The 23,435-nt window shown below is 38.9% G+C and overlaps 2 protein-coding genes across 6 annotated transcripts in view; both read left to right on the forward strand.

The window, feature by feature from the left end:
• The window catches only part of YIPF1 (Yip1 domain family member 1), a 40,622-nt gene extending 36,358 nt beyond the window's left edge, over positions 1–4,264 (forward strand). The window contains exon 12 of the mRNA XM_088022418.1: positions 4,182–4,264. The gene's annotated coding sequence lies outside the window, so the exon portion shown is untranslated. The remainder of the gene's footprint in view (positions 1–4,181) is intronic.
• Positions 4,265–4,446: 182 nt separating this feature from the next.
• The window catches only part of NDC1 (NDC1 transmembrane nucleoporin), a 64,094-nt gene continuing 45,105 nt past the window's right edge, over positions 4,447–23,435 (forward strand). For 4 of the 5 annotated variants that reach the window (XM_088022414.1, XM_088022415.1, XM_088022417.1 and 1 more), the window contains exons 1-9: positions 4,447–4,945; positions 6,253–6,373; positions 8,626–8,727; positions 11,308–11,482; positions 12,985–13,123; positions 17,281–17,389; positions 19,795–19,846; positions 22,075–22,210; positions 23,013–23,105. In XM_088022414.1, the coding sequence (XP_087878540.1) occupies positions 4,583–4,945; positions 6,253–6,373; positions 8,626–8,727; positions 11,308–11,482; positions 12,985–13,123; positions 17,281–17,389; positions 19,795–19,846; positions 22,075–22,210; positions 23,013–23,105 (1,290 nt within the window). In that variant the 5' untranslated portion in view covers positions 4,447–4,582. The remainder of the gene's footprint in view (positions 4,946–6,252; positions 6,374–8,625; positions 8,728–11,307; positions 11,483–12,984; positions 13,124–17,280; positions 17,390–19,794; positions 19,847–22,074; positions 22,211–23,012; positions 23,106–23,435) is intronic. The other variant, XM_088022416.1, reaches the window with a different exon arrangement.

Raw genomic sequence — 23,435 nt, forward strand, 5'->3', positions numbered from 1 at the left:
GGAATTTAGTTACTACTGAGTACTTGTGTGGTGTGACTGGTAAAGTTTTCCCCCAAAAATGTTTAGAGATTCTTTAATACAGTGGTCAGGATTTAATTTTTAAGTAAGGATTTTAGACACAACCAGCATCATAAATTAGTACCGGCATCTTATAAAAAGAGAGGCCATTATAATATCAATTTGGAAGGACATAATGTCAGTACTAAAAACTTGAATAAATTTAGCTTTCTGGAAAGCTGACTACTCTGTTCATTTTTTCTCACCTACCAAGGACCGGTGAAAATTTCATGAACCAACCAGCACCGCCTTTTGGGAGCCCCTGCTCTTGGGACCCCCATGAAGCACTTATGAATTGTATTGAGCTATAAAAGAACCCTAAAAAGCAATAGCTTAAACAAATGAGCAGTTTTACCTTTCTCGTGGAAATAGAAGTTTAGAGATAGCCCCGCCCAGGTTAATACAGCTGCTCCATGATACCATTAAGGATTCTGACTTTTTTATTTTTCTTCCACTCAGCTGTCCTTAGCATGAATTTGCCATCATCTGATCCAAAGATGTATGCTGTTTTCCAGCAAAGTGTAGGCAATGAAGAGTTGGCTCCAAGCCAGAATACTATGTGTGATCTTTCAGGCCTGATTGTGGGCAGTTAGCGGCTGTGTACCTCAAGGTCTTTACCTCCTGACAGGCCTCCCGGGAGCACTGCCCACGAACACCAGCCTAGGTGCACAGCCTGAGCACTGTGCCCTCTGGAGGGCGGGGGTTGTGGTCAGGGGCTTTGGCCCCACCTTACCATCACCCCAGCTTTGTTCTTAGGCAAGTCTACATTTCTAGTCCAGCTTCCTTCTTTTGGAGGCCTCCTAATGGAGCTAAGGGGTGAGGGCCTAGCCAAGGCCTGTCTCAGGTGCCTTTGCTGAGACCAACCTACTGGGGGTCCTTGAAGATGTCTTTTCCACTCTGACCCAGTATTCGGTACTCTTCCACCCATAGCCCCTCCCCCCTTCCTCCTCCCAGCCTCCTGAGCTATAAAATGGCAGGAGATTTTTGTTTAGGGATCCTTTGGCAGTAAGGCTGTGCCTACATCTGCACCAGCGCACGTGACCCTTGCCTGGCACTGTGCCAAGGGGAAAAATGGAACATTAGTGGGGACAGTGCTTTCTCCTATTTAGTATCTTGCTTATAACATCACAGGAACTGATTAAAGACTTGACTGTAATTTTTCAGGTTCACTACTCAGACACCTGGCAGCTCAGGTCTCTCCAGCTCAGTTCCACTTTTGACAGGCAGGAAGAAGAGAAAGGGCAAAAGGGGTTGACCAGTTGAATTGACCTGGCTTTTAATGTGCTTTCTCCCAAACCCCATCTAATGTCTTATGCTTCTATCTTATTGGCCAGAACTATACCACATGGTCATCCCTAGCTGCAAGGGAGGCTGGGAAATGCTCTTTAGCTGGGCACACTGCCACCCTGAATGAAACCAGAATGGGTTTTAGATAGATAACTATTACATCTTGGAACGCCTGCTTTTAGAAAAGTTAATGGATGGTGGTTTTTCCATTGTCAGTTTGATTTCACTGGTTGGCATATAAAGATTTAAGGGGCACCTGGGTGGCTCGATCATTTAAGCATCTGATTCTTGCTCTCAGCTCAGGTCTTGATCTTATGGTCATGAGTTCAAGCCCCTCCTGGGCTACACAGTGGGCATGGAGCCTACTTAGAAAAAAAAAAAGATTTAAGAGAAAAGAGTTCTGGAAAGATGGCAGTGGCATTTTTTAATCTCCCCAAATTCCTCCATAAAAATAGAGCATCTGGGATAGCAAAACCAAAAACATGTGGACAACATCTACATCAAACTTGGGTGACAAGATATCACCACAAACCCCAAAATTCAAGCAGGTGGAAACCACTAGCCATTCAAAGACTTGCATGATATCAGCACTTTTGTGGAAAGAAGCAAAGGAAGCAGCTGGGTGTCTGAGAAATCTAAAAAGAAGAGAACGCCAAAATAGCCAAGAGGTACTCCCTAGAAAGTACAGTGGACCAATAGGAGAAAAGCAGCTGGATTTGGGGGCAGTTTTGTACAACCCTGTTTGCAGCTGATGAGTGCAAGGGGTCCGAAGTACGGTCTGAAGAAGTTGGACTCTGAAAACCAGCCAAAGTATCCTTCCAGGACACCAGAGTAGAAACCGCAGGGAATAGAATACAGATAGAGTAGGCCAGGGATATTTGGGGCAAAGAAAAGGGAAGTCAGATGAAAGTGGGGGAAGGGCACAGAGCCAGGAGATCTCAGAAAGCTTGAAGCCATATTTTTGAACACTTCATGAAAACAGAAAAAGAAGCTGTAGAGTCTCGAATTTAGCAAAGCTGTCCTAACTCACCCCTCCTTCCTAAACGTGCAGGAAAACTAATTTCATATAAAAATGAGCAGCAGAAAGGACTGCAATCAAACCTCATAATGAAGTTATTATAAAAAAAATGAAAACACGGAGAATAATCTCCCTAATGATATGAAAACATTCCAGAAAGACATGCCCATGAAACCAGCTGAAAACTATAACTTAAGATTTCAAAATAAACTAAAGTAAATTAAGGAAATAATACAAGCTCCTGCTCAACAGCAATGGTGTAGTTCTAATTGCAGTACTGGCGCTCCGCCCCCCCCCCCCCCGCCCCATCAGCCCCACATCATGTGTGTGCTTGGGGGCTCTAATGTAGAGGGAGTAGCACCTTCATGATATTTGGATAGTAACTCCCTTCTCCCTTTTGCTACTACAACCCTATTCTTTCTCCCCTATGGCCTTTCAGCCCTTTGAATACTTTCGTTATCAATTCCCTGTGTTCAGTTCCTCTTTGAATTAGATAACAAAGTTTGTTGTCCTGAATAGACACTTTCTGATGCAGTTACTTCCATTCATTCTTCTGTTCATTTAACAAACATTTATTGACTACCTCCTAATGTTATAGCATTTTGGAAACAATGATAAACAAGATAGACAAAGTCTCTCTGCCCATGGGAAACTTATGTGCTAGTTAGGATTCAGACAATAAATAAGTAGTTACACAGGATGATTTCAGAATGTGATAAGTGCTCTAAAAATAAATGTGGCGCAAACAATAATTGTCTCTGTTGTGTAAATGAAGTCAGGAGGTATGGGCAGGTAGCCTAGGATTGGTATAGTTGCTCCTAGTAATCAAGTTTGCTTTGAGGGTAGTACTTGGTTTTGCCTGGAGTGTGACACATCCAAATTCTATGCAGCTGGATGAAGGAAGGGATTAAGAAGGGGCAAAGAACGTGGCTAGCTCTCTTTTAAGGGGAGTTTCTGGGACGCTACCATGCAATAGTTTGATTACATTTTATTGGCCTGAACTCATCAGTCACCTAGCTCCACCTAGCGTCAAGGGAGACTAGGAAATGTATCACATGCCCAGTTAAAAATTGGGGAATTCTATTTCTAAGAAGTAGGGGAGAATAGATATGCTGGGCAACTAAACAAAGTAAACTGACTGCAAGTAACCCGGGGTGTGTTTAAGGACACTCATTTAGAATGATTCTTTTTTGTTTGTTTTGTTTGAATTTTATTATTTTATTATTTTTTTAATGGAGAAGCGATACGGTTACATTCTCATTACCTCTTACCCATATTTCAGTAACTTCCTAGTTCCAGCCTTCCAAGCTACTTCCATAGAATGATTCTTTATCATCTTTCTCCACCACCAGATAGAAGGTTTCTTCTTGGCAGAGACTTGATCTACCTTTGTATTCCCAGTTGTTCTGCAGGGCTTCAGACATGATTGATATTAACATGTTTTTGGAAATGAATATAATCTTAACGCAAATCAGGAAACCATTATTAGCAAACATTACAAAGCTCTACGTGTGATCTCAATTTCTTTCACTAGACTGAGTTTCTCCAGAATCAGTAAATCACTGAATCTGTCTTTCCAGAGTACGGGGAATGTTGACTGTGGTATGTAATTGGGTATTAAAAGGTGTTAGCACTATGCCTCCAGGGATCTAACCGAGGGCAAATGCAATCAGAGAGGACTTCATTAAGCGGGACTTGGGTCGGTAAAAATCTTTTTCCTTACCGGCAGGAAATTAATGATAATCAGTATTTGTATAGCATTTATCATATCTTCGCAACATCACTGGATGCCATCTTTGTTTTCATCCTTATTTTCTAGATGAAGAAATGGAAGCTCAGAGAGGGTCAAGACACCCATTTAGCAAGGGGCAGAGCTGGAACTAGGAACCAGATCTTGGGAAACCAAATGCACCTTTATAAACGGTAAATTCAGTGAGTACCTCTGTGGAGACGGCCACGACAGTCTTTGATTTCACTTTCAAGCAGTCGATAAAGAAAATTGGGAGAAATAAGGACCAATCATTTTGCCAGAGCTAACTGTAAAATTCTATCAATGGACACTTAACGCTTAACGGCTTTATAAAAGACTACGATTTCCAGCATGCCACAAGGTACCTCTGGGACGACTTCCATTCCCAGCATGCTGTACTTTGGAACTCTGAGTCCCAGAATGCAACGCTCCCTTGCTCCCAGAGCGCCGTCGAGACTACAGTTCCCAGCATGCAGCGCCGCCCCCAGTTTCTGGCGTCCCGCTGGACCCCGCTTCGGAGAGAGCTTTTGGACTCCAGAAGGCGGGTCCTGAAATCCCAGTCTCCTTTGGGGGACGTGTCCGCGGGCGCGTTCTGGCGCGTTGGGCCTGTGCAGACGAAGCCTCGAGGGGATTGGTTGGGGCCTGCCCCGGGCTTCCCTCAGGCAGCGTTTGAGGCAGCCCCAACAGGGTCCTCCTGGGGCCTTTCTCCCTTTGAACTGCGGTGGCGGGCGGGCGCACTGTCTCCTGCACTCCTCAGAGTTGGGGCCGCCATCACCATGGCCACGGCTGCGAGTCGGCCTTGCGACGGCGGGTCGCGGGACATCTTGTGGCGCGTGAGTGCAGCGCGCAGTGTGGCGCGCGCTCGGCCCGCAGCTGGAGTCGGGCCTGGCGGGCGCTCGCGGGCGCGCTGGGCGGGGGAGGGGCCGGCTCCTGTGTAGCGTGGGGAGCGCGTGGGGAGGGGGCGACCAGAGGGACTGATTGATTACAGGGATGTGGGGGGTGTCCCGAGTGGAATCTGATTGCGGGGTGGGCGGGGCGGGCTAGGGAAAGCTGGTTACTAGGGTGTGCTAGCCGGACGTCCGGAGTGTAAACTTGTCATGGGGTGGGAGAAGAGTCCTGAGTGGAAGCTGGTTAGAATGATAGGGATGACCTGCATGGGAACTGGGGCAGGGATGGTCAAGAGTTTTATGCAAGGGTGGTGTACCTAGTAGGTGCGAAATAAATAGCTTGTTGACTACTTGGGGTAAGAAGTGGGAAAGAATGTCTAGAATTGGAAAGAATGTGGTGTGGCCTTAGCAGAGGCTGTATCCCAAGCTAAAAATTTTGAGTCCTTAAGTCTTGCCTGTTCTTTACCACTTATATTATCAATTACTGATGTCCTGTAGATGTACTTCAGGAAATATGACTGCAGTTTTTTGTTTTCTCCTTTTTTCCCATTGCCACTGCCTTCCTTCAGACACTGACTGTAAACTTTGGCTTTGGACAGTTGTCCAAATTGTCTCTTGTGTGGGTCTTGCCTCTGATCCATCTCGATCATAGGCACTTTACAAACCCAGGAGTATTTTACGTTCCAAAATGTAAATCCGATTAAAGTAAAGCACTTTCACGCTTCAGACCCCTCAGTATCTCTTCTTTACTCAGTCAGCAGTGTATCTTGTGTCTCTAAGTGGTAGACACTGGTGATTCACACATGAATACAATGCAGTAATTGCCCAATAACTGCCATAGCTAATAATTGCGAACACAATTATAGTATACAGATGATCCCTATAAAATGTATACAGCTTTTAGATATTGACATATCAATCAATTAAACCTAAAGAGAAAAGTATAAGTTGCTGTAAAATACAGTTGTAAAACTAACACAATTCCTCTCCTTCCTTAAAGTGTGCTATTTAATGTAGCATCTGACTCTGGACTAAATGCAAGCATCAGTGAACTGATATCACAAGATTTGGTAGTTGTATGCAATGTTATTAATAGGAGTAACCATTGGGGTTTATATATAGCTGCACGGACTATGATCTGGGTGTAAATACTAGTGATTAACATCCCATATGAAAAGATAGGATTTGCATAACTGAAATAACTGAAATAGTTTGACTTCATGATTGAGGGATTTTGTTTGTTTTAATTATAGGTTTTGGGCTGGAGGATAGTTGCAAGTATTGTCTGGTCAGTGCTGCTTCTACCCATCTGTACCACAGTATTTATAATCTTCAGCAGCATTGATTTATTTCATCCTATTCAGTGGCTCTCTGGTAAGTAGTACTCAGTTTGGGGAAATCAAATTTACAGAACCTATTTCTCAACATAAAAGTTGTGTTATGTTTCAAGCCACCCAGGTGCCCCTCAAATAATTTGTTTTTAATCACTGCCTATATTGATTGGCATGGCAAAACATTCACCTTGAGGTAACCTTAAGGCATTCCCTTTATAGATCACCTTTTCACTGTATAATTATAAGATTAGTAAGCCTGTCAGAGATCTGTATTATCACATGAACAAAAAGATTATTAGAAGACCACATAAATGAAAACTTGCCTTAATTTTTGTTTATGTGTTTGTCTTTTTTGACTGCTTTTTTGACATTTTCTTTTTAAGGACCAGGACTGTTTCCTTTATCTATTGAAAAATTTGGAATAGAAAATATGACATCTTTTTAGAAGACCTGTCTAAAATTAAAAGACTACTTCATTTCTGTACTGTGGCTAATAAAAAGTGAGAAGAGAGAAAAGGAGGAAGGAGTTAAAGACTAAGAAACATAGATGTAAACACAAAGACTGATGAGGAGGAAAAGCTTGGAGCAGACTAAATGTTTCTCAAAAATCCATGGACATGAAAATAAAATTAACTAAATATATTAAACTATGATCATGTTAATTAATAATAACCTCCAAATTATTGCCATGTACTGCATGCCACATACCATTCTAAGCATCTTAGTATATTGTTATCCTTCCTACAACACTATATAATAAAGAGGTATTATCCCTGCTTTATAAATGAGGAGGCTGACGCTCAGGTTATAGAAGTCTATGCAGAGACACACAGTGACTAACTGAACCAGGATTTGAACATTGGTCTCTGACTTCAAAGCCTGTTTTTCCACATACCACACTGGAATTAGAGAGAAGTGTTGCCAGAGTAGGTTTTGAACTCTAAAGTCTTGCCTAAAGCTAAGAAGCACATATACTCTTGAAATTCTTTTTATTTCCCTTTCCACAACAATAATAACAAATTTCTCTTGCTTTGGGAGGTGGGAAGTGTGTTGTTAATTTAATTTTCAAGGAGTTAGCAGCTTAATCTTGTAGCCTTTGGAGATACTGCTGCTAAAGAATTATAGTCATGTTAAGTTTCTTGAGACGTCTCAATCACTTTTTGCATGGGACCTACGGGGCAGATAAAATTAAGCCATAAGCCAGCATGGGGATGGCAGGTATTTCTGTAACCACCTTCTCTGAGTCTGGATCACTCATTGATCTTGGCGGTCTGGTCACAAGCTTGGAATATTCAGTACTGAAATCTAGAACCATTACCAATTGTTCAGATTTGGCACTTAAGAAAAGATTTTTTGCCATTTCATGGGCCAGGGTTTTTTAATCCTAATAATACTTTCTCTACAGATGGGATTTGATTTATGCCATTTTTCTCATCAAATGTTACTCATCTCCTTCAACTTTTGCTTCACAAAGTCTTTTTAGAGAAATTGTCCTCTTTCCTTACTTATTTCCAGTCACATGAATCAGTTTGTTCTTTCTCTTAGTTCAGTATAATGTTGGGGTTTAATTGTGAATCCTTAATAAATACTCTTTATTAATTTTGGTCAATAAATTATACTCTTAAAAGTTATTGATTTCATTATTAAGCTTTAATCTCTTCAGCAAATGTATTTCCTTGCTGTTTTTATTTCTCTTATTTATGTTTTTAGGTGTAACATTAGTATATGTGTTAAACTTAGCCAGATTTTTTAAATGGAATATTGCTTGTTGAACTACTCTAAAATGTGAATATATTAGTGTTTTACAAGGATATCATGATTTTTTGTTTTTTTAATTCAGCATTTAAATGATTTATGGATTATGCTATTTTCAGAAATGTTATTTTTTTAGCTATAGGAGCTAATTGCATTTGTTAAGAAGAGATCTGAAAAATATTTACATTGTAAAAAGAAGCCTTGTTGGTGTATTACTAAATGTGGTACTTCTCTGTTTCACATGAGAAAAAACGTTTGCATATGGTAGTATTTTGTCTGATGTTAACATCTGGGTCATCGAAAAGAAATTCTAGTATAATTTTAAAGGACCCAGAGCTTGGTCCAAATAACTCACACTGTAGTTCTTGAGTTGATGTCCTGTAGGACCTGTCAGCAGTGTATGAGTAAATTCTTGAAGAAAAGATAACTTTTAAAATGAAAGTTACAGTTGTGGTTCAATCCATTTTTCTCTTGCAATATACTGATCATGACTACATGACTGAATGAACTTACTGCTTCATCTCTCTTATGTTTTAGATTCTTTCAGTGATCTGTATAGTTCCTATGTAATCTTTTACCTCCTGCTGCTGTCAGTGGTAGAAGTAATAATAAGTATTTTTAATGTGGAGTTCTATGCAGGTGAGTTTTCAAATGTTAATCATCATAAAAATATTTGAATTTATATTCTTAATGGCAGGCTCAGTGCATTTTGTATGTGGGTGTATATAACAGGCTTGTTTTGTGTCAGCTTAAAATATATACAGAATCATCTGCTTTGCATGTTTTAACTAAAAATTTATTTGAAGGTTAATTTCTCTCTTTTTAAAAAATATCTAGAGCTCTTAGGACAAATATTGTATGATTTCACTTATATAGGAGGTTCCTAGAGTCGTCAAATTCATAAAGACAGAAAGTAGAATGGTGATGGCCACAGGCTGGGGGAGGAGGGGTTGGGGAGCTGTTTGATGGGCAAAGAGTTGCAGTTGAGGTGGTGGGAAAGTCTTGAGGTACATGGTGATGGTTAGACAACAATGTGAGTGTACTTATGCCACAGATCTATATGCTTAAAGATGGTTAAAATGGGAAAAAAAATGGTTAACATCGCAAACTTTACTTATGTGTGTTTTACCACAATAAAAAAAATTTAGACCTTTTAATAGTTCACAGCTGCTGTTAAGGCTGTGACTCAGCAGATGTATTATAAAAATAACTCCTTTATAGGGTAGGAGATCAGGACCAGATGATTTCTGAGGTCCTTTTCAAATATAAAAGTCTATAATTCTGTAGTTTAAAAAAAACCAACTGTATGTTTTGCCTTGAGAGAATCACCTGCTAGATTCCAGAGCTTTTTCTTTTTCCCAGTTTCTCTTTTTACTTTTTGTGCCTTTTCTGATTCCTGTGTCTATCCTTGTGGTACAGTCAGAAGCTTCTTTTGACACTTCTTTTTTGACTGTAACATTCCTCTATTTTATTTTATTTTATTTTATTTTATTTTATTTTATTTTATTTTATTTTATTATTTTATTTTATTTTATTTATTTTATTTATTTTATTTATTTTATTTATTTTATTTTATTTTATTTTATTATTTTATTTTATTTTATTTTATTATTTATTTTATTTTATTTTATTTTATTTTTTTATCTTTTAAAGATTTTATTGATTTATTTGACAGAGAGACACAGCCAGAGAGGGAACACAAGCAGGGGGAGTGGGAGAGGGAGAAGCAGGCTTCTGCTGAGCAGGGAGCCCGATGCGGGGCTCGATCCCAGGACCCTGGGATCATGACCTGAGCCGAAGGCAGACGCTTAACGACTGAGCCACCCAGGCGCCCTTTCATTCCCCTTTTAGCTCTTCAGTAGTTGCTTCTTAGAGTTGGTATAAAATTTCCAATCCTACTCTGGATGTTATAACACATACCCTTTTCCTTTGCTTTCCTAATTTCTCACTCCTAGCTGCTGGATCTCTTTTTCTGTTCAAGCCGTATACACATCTCCTTGGCTTATAGCATGTGTTCTTTTATATGGTCCCACGTACCTAGGTCATCTTGATGTAGATGCCACACTAGGGCTTTCCATCCTGTCATTCTTAAAGTCTGATTAGTCACTTTGGCTCATTCCTTCAACAAGCATTCTTTGTGCTGTGCATGGTGTGGGGATCAGAGATAAGTGTTATGGTCCCAGTTATCCCTAGAGGATCACAATTAATGAGGAGACAGATTAAACATTAAATATATTCAATTACAATACACTGGATAGTATGGGAATATATAGGAGCACCATTTACCCAGCATGGGAAGCTTCCTGGAGGAGGTGAGCTTAAAGGATGAATTGTATTAATTTGAGAATGAAGATGATGATCCAGGGAAAAGGATAGCACATAAAAAGGCTTAGAGACAGGAGAAGCTTTGGTATGTTCAGAGCATCTTAAATCAGTTGCACACTCAGTAGGTCTCATGGGCATTTCTTGGGGGGAGGGAGAGGTGATAGCAGCCTCTTTCTCAAAGTGTAAAGCACCTAAGCCCTCTCCCTTCACATGAATTTTCCATCTCTCTACAGTCTCTTTACTTGGAATACATTAAAAGAAGAATGTGTATGTGGATAGGTCAGGAAACCCTCTACTAGCTGTTTTCAAAGGTCAACATCCCTCCTACCCACACTCGCCCACCCCAGCACACTTCCAGAAAACTTATTTTGATTATCAGAGAGGTATTAGGAATTCCTATGCAAACATTTATTTTGATATTCATTATTGTCATTATTTGCGTAGTTTGTGGTTTATTTTTCACAATTGGACTATATATTGACCAGTTCAAATGCTGAAGTAAAAAATAACTTGTCAGAGGACAAGCACTATCTTTTAAAAATTATGATTTCTTCTTTTCTGGCACCTAAGAGAATGGCAGGGTAGACACTCTTTGAACTATCGGGAAATTTTAATTAAAAAGAACTGAAAAATGTTAATCATGCTGTCCTTAGGTTTCATCTCTCAGAATCTTTGGTTTTTCTTTTTTGTGTGCATCTTTTTATATTCAATCTTTTCAAAATCTTTTAACTTCAAATTTTTAACTTAGAAATTTTCTGTACTTTACATTGACTCTGTTTCTTCACCCCCTTTGGAATATTCGTGCAAGTATGAGAGGGAATAATAGTTCAGGTCCTCTGACTACATTCGCTGCAGTCTAAAGCCTAAAGCCACGGTAATGTGCTTTGTTTACAGTTGTGCCTTCCATTCCCTGCTCCAGACTGGCACTGATAGGGAAGATCATTCACCCTCAGCAGCTCATGCACTCATTTGTCCATGCTGCAATGGGGATGCTCGTGGCTTGGTGTGCTGCGGTGATAACCAAGGGTCAATACAGTTTTCTTGTGGTTCCCTGCACTGGTACTGAGAGGTAATATTAACTACATTTTTTCTATGGAACCTTGTTTAGTTACTAAGCCAAAGGTGACCTGCATAGGTAAATAGTTTATGGGCATTCTTTGCTTTCGAGACTTTTATGGAAGTTGCTTTTATACATAATATCAAATGTTTTTGATATTTATGTTTGTTGAATTCAGCAGTTTTTTTTAAAACATTTTCTGTGCAAGGTACTATGCTAGGTGCTGCTGGATTTATGAGAGGGACTCATGCGTAGATTATAGGTCCTTGAGAGTTAAGAACAGGAGGGGAATTAAGCCATGGACACAAACGGATGTGATAGGAGAGAAATAGGAATTTATGTGACATGGGATGTAATAAGAAAGTGAGATGTGCACATAAAACCTGTGGCAGTTCAGGAAGCGGGGAAGATCCCTGGCTTCTTAAGAGGAGGTGGTGTTTAAGGTTGGGGTTTAAGGAAGGATTGTATGGGAAGAATGAAGAAAAAACTTTAATTACAGCCACCTTCTTCAGTAGAGTACTTTTATAATTTTGAAACTCATACAGTTTTTTTGGGGGGGGGGGAGAGCACACACAGGGGCAGGGGGCAGAGAGAGTATCTTAGAGAATCTTGAGCAGAATCTTAGAGAATCTTAAGCAGGCTTCACACCTAGCATGAAGCCCTGTGGGGCTCAATCTCACGACCCTGAGATCATGACCTGAGCCGAAATCAAGAGTCGGTCGCTCAACTGACTGAGCCACCCCGGCGCCCCATAAACTGATAACAGTTCTTGAACACATGACATTGATAAAAATTTCGTGTTGATACTGACTTTAAAAATAAAAAAAGATTACAGTAGTAATCTTAAGTTCTCTATTTTTTCTCCTTTTTTTTTTAGATTTTATTTATTAGAGAGCACGAATGAGGGGCAGAGTGTCAGAGGGAGAGGGAGAAGCAGACTCCCCACTGAGCAGGGAGCCCATCTTGGGCTCTGTCCTAGGACCGCAGGATCATGACTTGATGCTGAAGGCAGACACTTAACTGACTGAACCACCCAGGCACCCCTATACTACTGAATATTTAATTTCTTTTTGTCCCCCAGTTACTATTACGTAAGGCAGGGTTTTTTTCCTAATATGATCAATTTTCTTTAGTGGAAAGGGTCCCCATGAGGGATTGCTCAATTATAAGAGACAACACAGAGAGAAGCCCAAAGTGATGGCATCTCTAGCAGGTCCATAACGTTCTGTTCTAGTTCCTCTCAGTCCAGATGTAAGCAGCGTTGCTTACTATCACAGGGGACGTTCTTACCCTTATCAGATTTCCAGAGGAAGAGCTAAAGAGTTAACTTTTAGAGAGGTCAAATTCTCATGCATCAGGGAAAGGGTTTTGTTAATGTTTTGCCCACACTGAACCTGAAATGAACCATTTTGTTAGAATTTGGGACATTTCTTAAGTGAGTAAGTCACAGTTTGAGCCTAAAGCAGTGATACGTGTCCCTGACTGTTGAATTAATAACCTAACTTTCTTTCCAGTTTAAATAGCCCTGCTGCACAGACCTGCTTAAATGAGTGTCACCTTTTTTTTCTACTGGCTGGAGCATTTATGGGCTACAGCTATAGTCTCCTGTATTTTATTAACAACATGAACTATCTGCCATTTCCCATCATCCAGGTAAGACAGCCATTGGGCACTACCTTATGTCAGCATGTGGCAGATGCAAAATTGCCTTGATGTATGTATATATAACTGGCCTTATCTGATTAATTCAAGATTTGATCAATAAAACTTAGGACTGAGATCATCAAAATGCCATTTGGAGAGGAGAGATTTGTCTTCATGAATTTTAGCATATTTGTGAGAGCTATCACTGCCCTTCCCACTGCCACTCTGAGAACACTGCTTTGCCCCACTCTTTCCCTCCCTGCTAGGTAGTGGCAGTTGCTGTGACCTAGCAGGGCTGGGGGAGGAGGATGATGACATTCATGCAGCGTACCTCTGTGCAGCTGCCGGCTTCTTTTTGAACCTAAGAACTCATGGGCTTGAGGATGTGCAAGTAAGTATAGACTGTCAGTTACTGTCTCACATCTTTTCTAGAACAAGGCATGATGTATATAAATAAATAAAACAATTTTGACTCGTTTGAGTAGGACAGTTCAAACTATCTTTCAGTTAGGTTTTTAAAGATCTAATCTGGTAGGAGCCTTCTGTGCAACTAGAACCACCTTCCGAGGCAGGAGAGAGAAAGATCAGTTGAGATTTCTCCTGTGGCATCAAGGTTCTCCCCCAGCTGTTCCCACTCTTCCTGACTGTGTTCTTATTCGCTTCATTCCTGTGCTGTGGCAGGCTGAGGACTGGGCCTTGGAGCAAAACTATTAGAACCAGCCCCTTCCCAGTAGGACCCAGTCTGGTGGGGAGAGAGGGAGCGACGTGTAAACAAACGTGTCAGAGTATGAGGGTGTGTAGGTTTGGCTTCTCCTGGTTTCACTGACGTTCCTGCCTTCTTTTTGCCTCCATGAGAACAACCTGTTGAAAATTCACGTACTGCAAGGAGGTAGTACTCACAGAAAAGGAGCTGGCCCTTACCTCCCTGCAAACCATTAATGTATAAAGAAAGAGTCCCAGTTAGAAATTTTTCACATTTTGAGATGAATTAAAAGCAGAATATCAGCTTTGCCACTTTAAAATTTTACAAGGAGGAAAAACCCTGAAATTCTATACAGAAATATCCATGCTGAATAATATTTGATCCAAATATAATTAAGAGTATAGGGAAGAAAAGTGTTAGAGAAAAATGAGATACCCCAAAATACCTTGCTTCCCCCTGGACCTCAGTTGAAAGTGACCATTTGTTTAACATCACAGACATGCAGTAGAGTAAATGTAGGAGCAGACCAGTAATTGATGGTACTAATAAATTGTTCCTACCATGTAACGTCACATTTGTAAAATCTGACTACTAAATTATTTTGTAATTTCTTTTGACAAAATTTTAGATTTATTCTTGTATCCCAGAAGTTTCTCTTCTGATGGTAATATTTAGCTTTTACTTCAGGTTTAACTTTTGCAGAAGGTTAACTTCTAACATTTGGCCATTCAGTATTTGGCCAAAATATATTTTGGGGGCATCTCTTGTAACCATGAGTGTATAGTGGTATTTAGTCTGCCCGGCTGGGTGCTCTCTCCAGCCTGGGGATTCTTGGAATAGGGCTTTTGTTGGGTGGGTGCAGTGGAGTAAGGGAGGTCAGGATTTTGGCAGGAGCAGTTGAAATGATGAATCTTTGTGCTCAGGATCATAGTTTCTCATCTATCTCGTTTGTAACTGTCTTTGTTTGCCCGGCTGGGTAGATTTACCTCCTCAGAAGATTGAGGGGGAAGGAGGACACCATACCTTAGCTTTCTTTGATTAGCCCTAAGAGCCTGGTGTGCATTGTATGATCTTCCCTTAATGCGCTTTAAGTTGCTAAGGAAAGCAGGATTATCAGGAAATTGTAAGCTTGATGTGAGATCAGGCCTATTTCTTCTTCTGAACCTCCATAAAGCAATATGATGGCAAGCACCATTTACTTACTTTCTTTCTTTTTTTTTTTAAAGATTTATTTATTTATTTTGAGAGGGTGAGAATGAGAAGAGAGAGAGACAGAGCACATGAGAGGGGGGAGGGCCAGAGGGAGAAGCAGGTTCCTCGCTGAGCAGGAAGCCTGATGCGGGACTCGATCCCGGGACTCCAGGATCATGACCTGAGCCGAAGGCAGTCGCTTAACCAACTGAGCCACCCAGGCGCCCTACTTTTTTTCTTTAACTGGCCAAGCTGACCAGAGAATGTTAGACCTCAAAATAAGAATTTTTTTTACAAGCAATAACAACCATTATTATTAGCGTCATCATCATCATTATTTTTGGTGCTGCCTGTCAGCTTTCTTCCTAAGAGTATAGTGGTAACATTTTGATTAAAAAATATTCAAATACTGTAAATAAAATGAAAGTTCCCTTTGGCCATTCTGGGGCCAGTCTCAGTCTTTGCCTCAGAGATAATTGTGACCAGTTTAGTGTATATTCTGCTAGGCCCTTTTCTGTACATTTACATATATAGGACCTATAACATATATCTTGTGGGGTGGAGCTTCCATTAATAGTTTTATATTGTCCCTATTATTCAGTAACTACTGTTTTCATGTAATTATGAAAAATTAAATCTTTTTAAAGATCTAATTCAAACCAATTTACCATTAGCTTACTAATTTTTCTTTAGCCTATAGTTCTAAAACCAATTCCATTATCTTTATCAAATTCTTAATGACAGACTGATAGGGAAAAGCAGAACATTAGCATGGAGTAGAGGACAAAGAAGTGGATGAACATCAAGACAGGGCTTGGCAAGTTCTAGGCCAACAAGACTGAAAGTATTAAATGAGATAAGAATTATAGAGCCTGGCACATAATAAATCCTCAGTAAAGGGTTAGTTTCTAGCCAAATCACAGAAGAAACCCAATAGGGAATTGAAAAACACTTCAGCTGGGGAGCAGTAAGAGGGTATATTGGCTGTTCTCTGCATATCTACTGAAATGCCTACCTGTTTCCCTAGCCTCTTTGGACCCTTGTGAGTCATGGTTGAGGTGAGAGCTTCAGTAGGAATAGTATAGGAACTATACCCTTTTTATTGGGGGGTCAAGTAAGAAGGTTAGCATCCAGTGGCTGCATGGAATTGTGCCATTCTGTATCTCAGACTTTGAACATATCCAAAATAAATCAGGATACTTGAAGCTGTGTGTTTAGTGACCAGGTATTCATATGGGCTGCTTTTTGGTAAGATGCTATAGGAGTTCACAGACATAGTATGAAGATAAAACTTTTACCTATGTATATAATTATTTGCTCTTCTTTAGCTTCTGAATTTTCTTAAAGAAGGATCAGTTGTAATAGAAGCACAAAAGAAGACCAGAATTTGGGAAATTCATCTTTGCTTCTTTAAATTTCCTTAAGTTCTTTCCAGTAATTTAAAAATATTTTTTCCATTGGCATTTTTGGGGCAGGGAGAGGAGGGACGCAAATAATCTTTATTTCAAAAGAAGCGTAGTTTTATCAGGAAAAAAAAATTTCACATTTTTTTTCTTAATATTTCTTAGATTGTTAGAATTGAAGGTAGTACTCATTTATGCACTGTTTATCTGGGTCAGCCTTCTTATCGCACAAATAACTGGAGACCTGACTTGCTCAGTGCTGCAGAGAGAAGCACTAGAACTCAGGTCTCCTGACTCAGTCTAGTGTCTTCTTCTGCCTCCAGTTTTTCTTGCAGAGAGCATTTAAAAACAGTGTAGAGGCAGTGTGTACATTATATTTAAGATTGCAGTCTCTGAAACTGGACTGCCTGAGTTAAAATGTCAGATTTTCCTTTTGCCAGCTGGTAAGTTGGTTCGGTGTGCCTCAGTTTTCTCATTAATAAGATGAGGATAATAATGGAACCTTCTTTATAGGGGTGTGCTTAGAATAGTACCTGGTACAAGCTAAGCAGCCAAAGAATGTTAGCTGCTGTTGTTCTCATCATCATGTTTTTTGTACTTACTCCATCTCCATAGTCCTTAGTTTAAGTATAGATCAGTATTGTTAATTTTGTTTTTTCTGCTCTCATATCAATGAGATGTTGTATAATGTAAATATTAAATATTTTATCAGAAATTATTGATTTTTTACCTTTGGAATAAACTTTGTCTTTTTATACAATGATTATGTTTTTTATATATGGACTGTTTTAGTTATGTGCTTGCTTTAGAATGAAATAGAACCTCTCCTTGGATGTGTCATTTGATTCTGTTTTTCTTTTTTTTCATAGCAATACAAGTTCTTACGCTTCAGGAGATCTCTGCTCTTGTTAATTAAGCATAGTTGTGTGGAATCACTGTTTCTGATTAGAAATTTCTGCATCGTGTATTATTTTCTTGGTAAGAATTTCTGCTTTTTGATACAATGTATGTGCTAGCTCATAGCTCAGAAAATGTCAGTTTCAAAGTCATTTTTGATTGTATTTGTATGTTTCTTAATTGTAGGTATGTGATTAGTCCAACTGATTCATTGTTTAGATTGTCATAGAGTATTTAGTTAAGGGACAATATTGTTAAAGAAAATTTGGTATATACATACAATGGGATATAATTCAATCTTAAAAAAAGAAGGAAATCCTATCACAAGCTACAACATGGATAAACCTTGAGGACATCATACTAAGTGAAATAGGCCAGTCGCAAAAAGACAAATACTGCATGATTCTACTTATATGAGGTATTATTTGAGTAGTCAAACTCTTAGAAACAGAAACTAGAATTGTGCTTGCCAGGAGCTATGTGGGGAGGGGAAAGGGAGAGTTGTTGCTTGGTGGGTAGAGAGTTTCAGTTTGCAAGATAAAAAAGTTTGGGAGATCTGTTGCGCAAGGTGCATATAGTGTATGTACACTTAATGGTTAAGATGGTAAATTTTGTTATGTGGTTTTTACCACAATAAAAAAAATTCTTTTTTAAAAAAGAAGAAAATACTGTAAATTACTCTATAAATAACATACTCCTTTTTATAACTTTTTGTAACTTGGTACGAATATACTAGAAATATCCTGCTGCTGAGGGAACCTTATAGAATTTATTAACATGAATTTTAAATACAAAAATACTTGTACTTATGTAATATGATGAGCAGTTCAAGTTGAATGGAAAACATTAATCTCAATAGCAACACACAATAATATAAACAAAATTCAACATCCTAAAATACTGTTTTCCAACTATAGGTTTCATCCACTATCTGAAAGTAGAGAGTTCCTGTGAAACTTTTGTAAGCCAAAATGGCACAAAGTGAAGTAGCAATTAGCTTTAATTTATAGGGAAAGAGTTTTGAACATCCCCCACCCCCAAAATAACCTCTCTTAGGCTTTTCTGATGCCTTAGGACACATCTTGCTAACGGATGCACAAAACAAATGGAGATAAAGCACAGACGCTCACGGACACAGTGAAAGCTACGGAGGCTTGCTGCTGAGATGCTGAGCATATTTCCTGGGTTAGGAGCTTGGCTGCGCCCCTCTCACTGTTTAGGATGCCCTGCTTCTGTACAGTAGCGGCTCTGGCGTGGGGCAAAACAAGTGATGAATGCTGTTTTCGCTTTTGTGCCTTATTCATAAATGTGGATTTCTTTCAGTTGGTGAAAACAGGTGCTAGCATAGGCCTTTCATAGAAATGAAGTGACATACCACAAACTTTGGAAAAGCGGGGGTTACCTATGTAACTTTCTGACCCTACTTTTTTCTATGGAATAATTTTACAGAATTGTTCTCACTGGGTATAGGCCATTCTGTTGTCCACTTCATTCACTTGTAGTTTAAATAACCCATTTTTCTACATAGCTCTTATAATTGTCATTCTAATGTTAACACTTTATTGTTTTTTATTAACCTGCTATCATGAGCCTGGATGTTCCCTACAGTTGTACATTTGGGCTGACATAGCAGCCGCATCAACATTTCCGTGGTCAGCTGTATCTTCTGTAATCCCATTTATGTTCCATTTCAGATTTCATTTCAGGAGTTACCACTTTTCATTTCTTTGTTGCACTTTGGTCTTTTTGGCCAGTTTCCTCTTTCAATTACTCATTTTTGTAAAATGTTGTGTGGGCTTTTCAGGGAGAAAAGGAGGTAGCACAATTACATGTTTTGCTGTCTGTGCCTGCACTGAATAACAGACGTCAGTGACCAGTCGCCCGCAGACTTAGAAAGAAGGGATGTGATTAGTCAGAAGTTGTGTGTGTATCCGTTATCTACATACTGATTGTGTACTGAGAAGCTAGAAGTACTATATTCAGTTGCTCACAGTAAATGTACCATGGTAACTGAAATTTGAATTGTGTTGTTGGGGGACTGTTGTGATTTAACTAAACCACTGAAATATGTACATAAATCTGACCTGTGCAAAGCAAGGACTTCGTATATTTAGAAATTATTCTCTTTTCCTGCCCATTCCTTTTTTTTTTTAAGATTTATTTATTTATTTTAGAGAGAGTGGGGGTGGTAGGGGGCAGAAGGAGAGAATCTTAAGCAGACTCCCCGCTGAGCACAGAACCCCATGTAGGGCTTGATCTCACAACCCTGGGCTGAGATCATGACCTGAGCTGAAATCAAGAGTTAAACGCCTAACTGATGGAGCCACCTGGGCGCCCCTCCTGCCCATTCCTAAGCAAACAATCTAGCTTTCTGACTGAGGTCTTGGTGTCTACTTGGTCATCTCATCAACCTCATATTACAAAGCATGGTTAAGATTTGCTTTATTAACTTTTTATGTTCATAGCGTCGTATTTTTTTCTCTCAGGCCATATCCCCAAAGCTTGGATTAGCACTGCGATGGACCTTCAGATAGATGAGTAAGTGACAGATGAAAAGTCTGCTTTTTCATGCTGCTAGTTTCCATCCTTTTTAGGTGTTTGCCACTTTCCAGATGTGTTGTTCAGATTTAGCCTTTATTTTTTATTTATTTTTTTTTTAAAGATTTTATTTATTTATTTGAGAGAGAGAGAATGAGAGATAGAGAGCACGAGAGGGAAGAGGGTCAGAGGGAGAAGCAGACTCCCTGCCGAGCAGGGAGCCCGATGCGGGACTCGATCCCGGGACTCCAGGATCATGACCTGAGCCGAAGGCAGTCGCTTAACCAACTGAGCCACCCAGGCGCCCCAGATTTAGCCTTTAAATTTTTAAAAAATGGTATTCATTTTGGAATATACCTAGTTCATATAATTTAAAATTTCCAATGCCATAAAATAGGGTATACAGTTAAAAAGAATCCTTTTGCTCCAGTCTCTAGTCACCCAGTTCCTCTCCCTGGAAGTCAGCAATGATAATTTGTTTTTTATTAGATATAGCTTTTATATTATGGAAAAGTGGACTTCTTGAGTTGCATGGACATACCTCTCGTTTGCTTTTCTCCTCAATCATCATTCTCTGCTATGTTGTAGTAGGCGAGCACAGTGCTATGGTATTATTCTAATTTTGCCTCTAAGGAAGCCAAAATTGAACAGGGTCATGGGACCAGTTGAAGGTCATTAAGTGGCAGTCGAGTGGCAGCACTAGGGTGTATTGCTCTAGTTATTCCCAATGTACTCTGCACATAGTTAAAGCTTTAATCTTTACTTGGCAAATAAATGTAAATTTCTCTATTAGTATTTGTTCTTTTAATTATTGGCTATTCTACTGTGAGATTTTTTGTGTGTCATATATGGATTTAACTAATACCATTTTTCGGAAGTGAGGATACTGGTATTTGTGGGTGCTTAAGATATTATGGTTTCTATATTGTGGATTTCAATTTCTTTTTTGTGTGGATTTCAATTTCTAACTTTTAAAAGTTCCTAGGTAAAATATAGTTTTGTCCTCTGCTTAATTGCTAGATACGAAACTAAATGCATGGGTCATTTATTATGTTAGCCCAAATTTTATGTTGGATCAAATGGAAAAAGAAAAATAATAATGATATTTGATTGTAATTTAACAGTACTTTTTTCTTTCTTTCACTTAAAATATATTTTGTTCGTATGGCAGTGCCTAATATACTGTCCTTAATATATGGTGGGCCCTCAATAAGTATTTACTTAAAATCTGAAAATAACTTTCTTCTCCCCAGGAAGTGTTAAGCACTATGCTGGGCATGCCTAACATAAGGTGTTTTAAATCTCATAATAAGAGGTGGAAAGAGATTATGCCACCATTATATGGATGAGGAAATTGAGGTGGGTTAGGTCAAGCAGTTAACATAATCACAGCACTGATAAATGGCAGAGCCAGAGGTTCTAATCCTGTTTTAAAAATTGCTAGTTGTGTGATTGTAGGACTATGATGATTTTGCCAGTTGATCTATTCAAGGCTTTGGTAAAATAGTGTTCACTTTATTTAGCTTTCTTTTTTATTTTTTTTTAAAGATTTTATTTATTTGAGAGAGAGAGACATAGAGTGCGTGTGCGGTGTGGGGAGGGGCAGAATAAGAGGGACAAGTGGATTCCCCGCTGAGCACAGAGCCCCATGGGGCTGATCCCAGGACCCCAAGATCATGACCTGAGCTAAAGTCAGATGCTCAACAGACTGAGCTACCCAGACTTCCCTTCTTTTAGCCTTGTAACAGTTTCTTAAGTTATTTTAAAAGTGAAGATTTTGATTTTAGATAGTGCCATGTGCTCTTAACTATTGTGGAACTGTTTTTAGGGTGTACAGATAAAGCTGAAATGTGGCCCAGGAGAGGTGCTAGTCTTGTTGAATGGTTATGTATCAAACTACAAAGCAACAATAGTAAAATTTTACCCAGCCTCTAAGGGTTGGTTTATAGGCTTGACTCATTCTTCCTCCACCGTAAATGACAGTGAAGATTTGAAACACAAGAAACTGAGCGCGAATTTAGGTCTGTTCTTCCTTTAAGGCTCCCTTATGTAGTTTATAAGAAGGTATTAGGGAGAGAATTTTATGGGGTGCAAAAGGAAAGGAGTCTATATCATCATTATTATTTAGAAATAAGATTTATTTGTTTTTCATTATGAGGCCCCAAGTCTGTTAAATGCTTAGATTGTATCTTCCCCATAGGATTAAACAGTAATTTCTGCTTTCATAGGCAGTTTCACAGGCCTCTTGACACTGTGCGTGGCCTCTTGAATCTCTCATTACTCTACCATGTCTGGCTGTGTGGTGTCTTTCTTCTGATGACTTGGTATATCTCATGGATACTCTTCAGAATCTTTGCCACAGAGGTTAGTATTGAGTTTTTTGTTAATGCTTTTGTGTTTTGGAGTGCACAGATTTATTTATACCAGAGCGCTGAGTATGCTCTTGTGCCCAGAGCTATTTTGAGTAAGTTGGGTTTTGGTCTCTTTTCTGAGACTTCATTAGGGATGTATCATTTGTAACCATAATTTACTGTGTGTGTGTGTGTGTCTGTGTGTCTGTGTGTGTCTGTGTCTATAAGGAACAGTGTTAGTGTTCTTGATTTTTGGAAACTAAACTGAATGAACTGCTAGCAGAGCTTACTGTGCTTTATCTGTAGTGTCATTCTCTTCTGAAGGTTTCCATTTCTCTATTGAGCACATACTAAATGCCTGAATTTTAAATTAGCTTTATGTGCTATTGATAAAACTATTAAGATATTTAATATGACAATAAAATATTTGTAATTTGAGAGAAAGTTTCAAATTTTTATTGAAATGATTTTAAATTAATGGGAATTCCATTGTTTTTATCATCCAAGTGTTTAACATTCATTAAAAAATGAATGTTTCATTTTACCATCTCTGTGGGTTTGTATCCTTCAGTGGCTTCAGAGAATATTTGTTTCTATTATTGGAAGCCAGAGATCTGATCAAATTGGGAGAGTAACATCTTAGAAAGTAGTGTGTTTGGGTATATTTAATTTTAATGCAACCTATTAAAACACTGAAGATATTAATTCGGTTATATTGTCTCCTCTTGTAATAAATTCAATTAGTGTTAACTTAATGTAACAAAGTCAAGAAAATAATCATTTTCATAGTCTTGATATTTGATTATATTTGATAGGCTCATCTGTTCCCTGTTCAGCCACCATTTTCAGAAGAGTCAGATGAATGCCTCCCGAAGGTTTTGAACAGCAGTCCTCCCCTCATCATAAAGGTATCTGAATTGTGCATTTTGTGTCTTTACATAGTCATCTCTAACTTGTCTTATGGAATGGACTTAATATTTAGTGTATTTAGATATAGTTTTTGAGGGCCTAGAATATTCTAATACCAGTATTGTAAAAAATCAACTACATGCTGCATTGAATGCTGTTTACTTTTTCAGTTTTCATTTCAAGTGACTAAAATATAAGGATAAGCTAATTTGTACAAGCCAAACTATATTTAGGATAGATATAAAAATATTTCCAAACATGAAATACCATGATATGCAACCATGTGCGATAGCTTTTCACAAACTCCTCATGGTAGCAAAACAAAATGC

Source organism: Eumetopias jubatus, unplaced genomic scaffold (assembly GCF_037043125.1).
Source record: "Eumetopias jubatus isolate StellerSeaLion01/CBP00866 unplaced genomic scaffold, mEumJub1_p1.0 scaffold_4, whole genome shotgun sequence".
NCBI lineage: Eukaryota > Metazoa > Chordata > Mammalia > Carnivora > Otariidae > Eumetopias > Eumetopias jubatus.